The 7,530-nt window shown below is 57.7% G+C and overlaps 1 protein-coding gene across 2 annotated transcripts; it reads left to right on the plus strand.

Moving 5' to 3' along the window:
- The first annotated feature begins 647 nt into the window (after nt 1–647).
- On the plus strand, nt 648–7,052 carry MTFP1 (mitochondrial fission process 1). 2 transcript variants are annotated; one of them, XM_039505726.1, is made up of 4 exons: nt 660–873; nt 2,082–2,209; nt 4,142–4,374; nt 6,370–6,584. In XM_039505726.1, the coding sequence occupies exons 1-4, from the start codon at nt 819–821 to the stop codon at nt 6,440–6,442; spliced, it is 489 nt and encodes a 162-aa protein (XP_039361660.1). In that variant the 5' UTR covers nt 660–818; the 3' UTR covers nt 6,443–6,584. The 2 variants fall into 2 exon arrangements, with proteins under 2 accessions (XP_039361659.1, XP_039361660.1); XM_039505725.1 differs by lacking the exon at nt 4,142–4,374 and having other exon boundaries at nt 648–873; nt 6,370–7,052.
- The last annotated feature ends 478 nt before the right edge of the window (nt 7,053–7,530 follow it).

The following is a 7,530-nucleotide window of genomic DNA, read 5'->3' on the forward strand; positions in this document are numbered from 1 at the left end:
ACCGCCCGCAGCTGCGGGAGGTCCAGCCGAGCCGCGCGCGGTCCTCTGCAGTCATGCCGAGGTCCACTGCTCCTGCTCCCTATATAATGCACTGTCCTCTTAGCACAATCAGAGCCATGAACCCAGATTCAGCTGCCAGGGACTCTCAACCCCCTCCCCCTTTTAACTTTCTGAAAGACCCTCCCTTGGGGCTGGAAATGTCCATGTGTGGTTTCTGAATTTTTTCCTGCCTGGAAAGTGGGGTCTGACCCAGGGGAGGCTATTGCCTCTGGTAGAGACGGCCCTGACCCAATGCTGCGGGCCCAGGCCTTGCATCAGGAAGGTGGGTGAGTCAGAGAGTCCTGGCTATTGGGGGTGCTTAGCCCCCCCTTGCAGGACCCTGGCTCTGTGCCAGGGGTGGCTCTAGACATTTCGCCGTGGCACGCCCGCGGGAGGTCCACCGGAGCCGCCTGCTGCCCTCCCGGCAACCAGCAGAGCGCCCCCCGCGGCATGACACCCCAAGCAGCGCTTGGCGTGCTGGGGCCTGGAGCCCCCCTGCTCTGTGCAGGTCTCCCCCCGGGGTGCAGATCAGGGCCTCTGCGCACACTGCACACACCGCGGGGTGGGGCGGGGCGCTAGACTCTCTCTGCTCTGACTTCCCTGGGGAAGGCAGCCCAGCTGCCCCCGGCCCGGCGAAGGGCTGGCTGAGCCTGGCTCCCATCGGGCCTTGCCCCGCCGGCCCGGCCCCACGGGGGCGGGGATTTGCTGACACCGCCCTCGGGCTGGATGGCGGCGGCTGACCCGGGGCCGGCGTGACTGGAGCCAGCGGCGGCTGCGCCATGGGGCCCCCCGCCGAGACCGACCTCTACCGCGACACGTGGGTGCGCTACCTGGGTGAGTGTGGGCCCGATCCTGACCCCGGGTAGCGCCGGCCCGCCGCGGGCCCGATCCCGACCCCCCCCAATCCGTGTAAGGGGTGCACAGCGCGGCACTAGCTCCATGGTCAGTGATGTGTCTGGGAGCAGGATCTGCCGCTGTTAGACACCGAGCCGCCCGTGCAGGGCATGCTGCTGGGCTCGGGGGTGCCGCACACGCGTGGGGAAGGGGCTGTGTGTACTCCGAGGAGAGAGGCGGCCACACTCCATAGCTAACGCTGTAAGGGCTGGTTGTCAGCCTGATTTTTCGGGGTGTTCTTGTGTAGCTATGCAATATAGAGTGTGTGTGTTGCTGTGTAACCACTCCGATTTACATAGATCAGTGTGTAGCGTGTGTGTTGTTGTGGAATCCGTGCTCTCCCCCCCCCCTCCCCCCCCGCCCCGATTGTTGCATTGCAGCGAAGGGGGCCGTGTCCCCTGCCATACTGTGGAGCATTGACTTCTTTTCGTCGCTCCTGTGACTACACGCGCCATGGGATCTTCCCGCTGGGGCTGGCTTTCTGGCTGAGGCGTGGAACGGCCCCCACCCTCCGCGGGCAGCTCGCCCCAGGGTGGCACCGCCCACCCCTTCTGGATGGGCTGCTGGGGGGCGATGCGGGGAACAGAGGGCAAGCGCTCAAGGTGACCGGCCTGCCCATCAGTCCCAGACAAGCGAGGCATCTGCCAGGGCTCAGTGATTCTGCCCTCCGGAGGCACCTGGCAAAGCCTGCAGGCATCGGAGGCTAAAAATAACCCAGGAGGCACTGCTGAGAAGCAGGTTGCTCTGAAACTCTGTGTGGTGCATGGGTGAGCGAGCCCTGGAGAGCCTCAGAGTAGTGCAGCAGAGGGCAAGCTTCACCCACACTGCCCTGCCCAGGGCCTAGTCTCTCCTGGGCCGAATTTACATGTGCAGTTCCCAGCCTCCTGATCCCAGAGGGGACCTGATGCAGAATTGTCTGTTCAGTCTGTAGAGAGCCTGACACTCTCTGAGAGGTGTGAGCTGCCATTCTGAAGCCTAGTGCCGACAACACTTGGACTGCTGAGCGTTTAGCTACTGGGGTGTTGTGGGTGGAGCTTGCAGTCCCACCATTTTTTTTTTGTTTTAACTCCTCTCTGGCCTGTGCTTTAGCCTCTTCGGTAACGAACCCCTCCGCCCTCTGGCCCCTCTGACCTTGCTCTTTCTTAAAGGCTATGCCAATGAAGTTGGAGAGTCCTTCAGAGCCATTGTGCCCATCTCACTGGTCTGGGCGAGCTACGGGGTGGCGACCACATACGTGATGGCTGACGCGATAGATAAGGGAAAGAAGGCAGCTGTTGTAAGTGTCCTGGAGCTCTCAAACCCTTTTGTCCCCCAGAGCTGGTTGTCTCCTCGACCCCGGGGATCGCCTGTGTGTGTCCTAAAAGGGAGGGGCCAAAGCAAGATCCTGTCACTTAGACCCTGGTCAGGTCCTGGTGGAGGGAGCAGTGCCAGCGGGGACGGCAGGCTAGGGTGGGTCTCACTGTCAGGCCTCTGACCTTTCATGGGGCAAAGACTCCCCGCTCCTGCTGACAAACTGGGCAGCCTGGGGCCAAGTTCTCTCATCTGCCAACTCCACCCTCCCTCTCATTGCTGCCCAGATCCTGTCTACTGAGCCAGTCCTGCTCATGCACCAAAAGTCTGCTTCTGCCTCTGAGCCCAGGGGCAGTCCCCACCTTTGCACAGACAAAGTCAGTCCTGCACACCTCGCTGCACAGCTCTCTGTGCTGAGGCCCTGTCTTCCTCTCCTGTTCCACCAGCAACAGGCGTCAGACTCCGCAGATTGACGTTCCTGGGCATCTTTTGATTCATGGTGTCAGCTCAGGACTTGTAGTGTCCTGCATCTGTATTCTGTGAAATGTACCTGCCTTTTCCTTTCAGTCCTTTCTCACTCACCTCCCTGTCTCCAGGAGAGCTGGAGGTTAGGACCATAAGAATTCCCCTTCAGAAAGAGACTTGTGGTCCATCTAGTGCAGTATCCCACGTTCCTGACACTCTGGAAGAGACCCCAGGGCTATCCAGTCCAGTGGCTGACATTGGCCAGTGCCAGATGTGTCATAACTGTGCAATATGCTGGGCTGGGGGATCATTCCTGAGCCCACCCTCTGCAAAAGCATTTGGGTTTAGGGCATGCCAGGAGCTGGCAGCAGATCCAGGAGCCAGAGAAGCCAGCTACAGCACCTCCAGGAGTGTGGAAGAGGATGCTCTGAGCCCTGCTACCATGCTGGAGACAGAGGGTCAGAGCCTGCTAGCACTGACCCACCATCCAATGTTAGCCAGAGAGCAGGGAGCCATAGGCCATGGGCCAGGGGAGGCCTGGCTCCCAGTGAAGCAGCGGGTGGGATCCCTGTCAGACACAGCAATGACTTGGCAGCTTCCTTGCTCTGCATGGGCTGTGCTGCCCGGCAGTGCCAAGCTGAGCTTTGTGGCGTGTTCCTGAGTGGTGGTACCTGTCTGGGGAAAGCTGCTGCCAGGCTGTGATCTACACCCTGCACACACCAGGGCAGCACCTGCCCTGCTCAGGTGAGCTAATGCACCACCCAGACATGTACAAACACACACAGACCTGACATCCCAGACCTGCACACATGTGCACACATGCACAGATCTGTACACCCCCGACCTGCACACACATGCAGATGCATGCACACACCCATAAACCCACACAGCGATCTGTACATCCCCTACCTGCACCTACATCTGTACACCCCTACCTGCACACACCCCTGTACACATACACACCCACACACAGAGAGCTGTACATCCCCTACCAGCACACATCCACGCTCACACACACACAGATCTGTACATCCCCTACCAGCACACATCCACGCTCACACACACACACACACACAATCTGTACACCTCCCAACCTGCACACACCCCTGTACGTTTGCTCAGAGACACACAGATTTGTTCACCCCCCTACCTGCACACACCTCTGTACACATGTGCGTGCACACACAGAGATCTGTACACCCCTGCCTGCACATACCCCTGTATACATGTGCGCATGTGCACACAGAGCCCATAACAAATGTGTTTTCTCTGCTTGTCTTCTGCTGTGGTCCATTTCCCCAAACCCATACTGGACCCTGTGTGTAACCCCTCCCCCCTCCACATCAGTGGTACATTCCTCTCTGTGCGCTCCCACACCCACTCCCTGCTGTTCTGCCCCACTCCTCCAGTACACTGTCCCTGCTCTCCATGCTCTCTGTGCTGCACCCATCAGGCACATGAACACGACGTGGGGAAGACGACGCAGGTGGCCGTGGCTGTGGTGGATACATTTGTGTGGCAGGCGCTGGCCTCTGTGGCTATCCCCGGCTTCACCATTAACCGCATCTGTGCTGCCTCCCTCTACTTCCTGGGCACCATGACCCACTGGCCCCTCCCCATCCGGAAGTGGATGACCACAGCCATCGGCCTCTCAGCCATTCCCGTCATCATCAAGCCCATTGACAGGTATGGGCTGGCATGCCGAGGGTTAACACGGGTGGCAGGATCAGGGCTCAGCACCTGGGGCCCAGGACTCTGGGCAAGAGGCCTGTGATGCCCTGGGGGGAAGCTGGTGATGGAGCGGGTAGTGTACACTACATGCCTAGAGAGGCAGGGTGGTAGAGCAGAGGACTGGGAGTCAAGACTCCTCACTCCACTATTGACTCATGGTATGGCCTTGGGCAAGTCATGGCGCCACTCTGGGCCTCGTTTTCCCTGTCTCTATCAGCGGTAGCTACGGTGCTTGGCATTAAAAATGCAGCATTTGTCAGTAGTGCTCTGCCTTAGGGATACCAGTGACCCTTGCAAGTCCCTGCACCCTGACTCCACTCCCTGGCAGGAGTGCCAGGCAGGGGAGGGGGGGGAAGCCCCCATGCCCCAACCTTATTTCTCCAGCTGGAGTGCTGGGGAGAACTGCAAGCAGAAGGGGCCCCCCTTGTTCTGGCCCAGGGCCTGACACACCCCTAATCTGAGTGGAACAACGCCTGCGTGTCTGTGGAGCGAGACCCCAGGCACTCAGCTCCTGCTGAACGTCCCCTCATGCCCCAGGGCCTCTGGCAAGCGCAGCCTGTGTGTTCATTGTCAAGCAGCTCAGAGGGAGCTAGCACTGTGCACATATCCTGGCTGCACCAGCACACCTGGGGTGTCTCGCTCTCCTGGCACAGCTGCTGTTGAACACCTGGCCGAGCACAGCCCTAGCGCATAGCTAAATGTTGCCCATTGTTTCAAGGAGTCTTGGACCCAGGCAGACTGCAGAGGTGCCTGGCTAATACCAGCCTGGGGCTGATGACAAGCCTCAGTGCTCACTAGGAAATTCCCACTGAGAAATGACCCGTAAGCCACCAAGCAAAGGCTGGTGCAGGCCTGGGAAGCTGAAGTTGATTGGTTGACATAGGGCCTCAGCCCTCACTGGTGCCTGGCTGTGATGCACGGAGCTCATCCTGCCATCCCACATGGTGCTGCTCTTTGCTTTCACTTATCACCCACTCAGCACAGGCATTCACACATCATGAGTCAGGCCCCCTCCAGCATGGCTTTTTTTAAAGACACCCCAAAGCCCTATTGTTTTTGGCTAGCTGCCAGTGTCCTAGCTGTTCAGGGTCAAAGCTCCAAGCTTTTCCCCACCCCTTACAGGGATAGAACCTTAGTTTCCATTTTAAAAAGTGAGATTCTCACACTCCGACAACTTGAAGAGCCATGAAGCTAGTGCTACACCTACATGTGCCAAGCATCCAGGGGCAGCTCTAGGAATTTGACTGCCCCAAGCAGTCCTGCCTGCGGGAGGTGCATCGGAGCCACGGGACCAGCGGACCTCCCATACGCATGACTGCGAAGGGTCCGCTGGTCCCACGGCTCCAGTGGACCTCCCGCAGCTGCAGAGGGTTCGCTGGTCCACGGCTCTGATGGAGCATCCGCAGTCATGCCTGCAGGAGGTCCGCTGGTCCCGTGGCTCTGGTGGACCTGCAGGCATGACTGCAGAAGGTCCGCCGGAGCCAGCTGCCGCCCTGCTGGCAAAATGCCGCCCCAAGCGCATGCTTGGCGTGCTGGGGTCTGGAGCCGGCCCTGCAAGCATCCCCCTGCACTGAGAACCTAGAGGGCTGTAAAAGTAGCTGGAAATTAAGAGCAGCCCCCTGGCTGCCTCTAATAGGGGCTGCTATGTGTGAGAAGAAACAAGCAGCTAGTATCAAAGAGTAGGTGGCTGGGCAGCACATCCATCAAGGGATTTAACAGCTAGGAGGAAATAAGATCAAAGGAGACCATGTGATTAACCCTTTCACTGAGGACCCACACTGATCACATTAGAGCTGGATACAAATGCTTTCCTTAAGTAACTCCTTGCTGTGAGCTAGTGCTCTGGGGCTTTTGCTAGGAGAGGGGGCCCAGTGTGGACATGCCGGGGCACAATGGGCTGGGAGAATGAAAACACCTGTTTAAAGTAACCACAGCCTCTCCTCTCTGCAGGTCAGTGGATTTCCTGATGGATTCCAGCCTCCGCAAACTCTATGGTGCAGAAGAGAAACGTCCTTCTTCATGAGGCAGCCCCCTTACACAGCTAAAGCAGGGGTGGGAGGGACACTCCTCTCACCCACCCAGCTCCACACCTCACAACTGACTACACTGTATTTAGAGTCATTTTCTGCTGTTAAGCCAACTTACTGTGACATGGGGGCAGGAGAGCAAGTGGGCTGGGCAGCCCTGCCCCAGCACAGGCTCACCCCTGCTTCAGAGGCATTAGCACTAGCCCTGAATTGTCAGGAGCTGGTTGCCTAACCCAAATGCTGGAGGCCCAGCTGCTTTGGCAGCATGAGATTTCAGGGTTGTTCTTGGTCCTTCGTGGCCACGGGGGAGAAGAGAGAGGAAAGGTGCAATTGCTATCAAAACCCAGTGGTGCCAGGGGATATTAATACAGGCTTGGGCTGGCATATTCTGTATCTTAGGAAGCCCCAGGACAGGTTAGGCCTGGCCTATTGAGAGACCTGTATTTACTGTGGGGGAAAAAAAGAAAACCAAACCCCTGTCCTGGGGGTTAATTGCACTAACTCACATTCCTCTAACTGGCTCCAGTTCCTGCTATTGTGTAGTGGGAACCTGACTAGTCAAACTCTGCAATTCCCTCTCCTCAGAATAAACCGCTTCAACCTGAATTCACTCCCAGTTCCATGTGCTATTGAACTAGCTAGTTAAGGCTCCCTCTGCTTTAGTGCAGGGACAGTCTTAATAGCCAGGATATGCTGGCAGGGAGAGAAGTGAGGAGGTTTGTCTTTTCCTTCCTCTAAGCCTCACAGAAGCAGACAATGCAACATACAGACACCAGAAAATGCAGGATTCGCGTGGTGCCCACGGTAGTACCCCAGAACATTGGCCCTGACCTTAGCACAGCTTTGGTTCTCTGTTCAGCCTGTTTTCAGAGACTTAACTGCTAGTCTTGAGATACCCCATCACTCCAGCTCTATTTTCTGAGTCCTTTGCTACTAGGAAGTTCCCCTGGTTCATTGTTACAGATCAGCCCTGTGTACAGATGTTAAGTGCACTTGCATGTCAGGACACAGGTACTTGCACCTGTTATTGCTGAGCTTCACACAGAGAACCCCGACTCCTTGGCTTTTGACTCCTCCCCACCAC

This window comes from Mauremys reevesii, linkage group 18 (assembly GCF_016161935.1).
Source record: "Mauremys reevesii isolate NIE-2019 linkage group 18, ASM1616193v1, whole genome shotgun sequence".
Lineage (NCBI taxonomy): Eukaryota > Metazoa > Chordata > Testudines > Geoemydidae > Mauremys > Mauremys reevesii.

Coding starts and splice junctions, on each gene's coding strand:
- MTFP1 (XM_039505725.1), top strand. CDS start 819: ATGGGGCCCCCCGCCGAGACCGACCTCTACCGCGACACGTGGGTGCGC. Junction 874..2,081: donor CACGTGGGTGCGCTACCTGG/GTGAGTGTGGGC, acceptor TCTTTCTTAAAG/GCTATGCCAATGAAGTTGGA. Junction 2,210..6,369: donor AGGGAAAGAAGGCAGCTGTT/GTAAGTGTCCTG, acceptor TCCTCTCTGCAG/GTCAGTGGATTTCCTGATGG.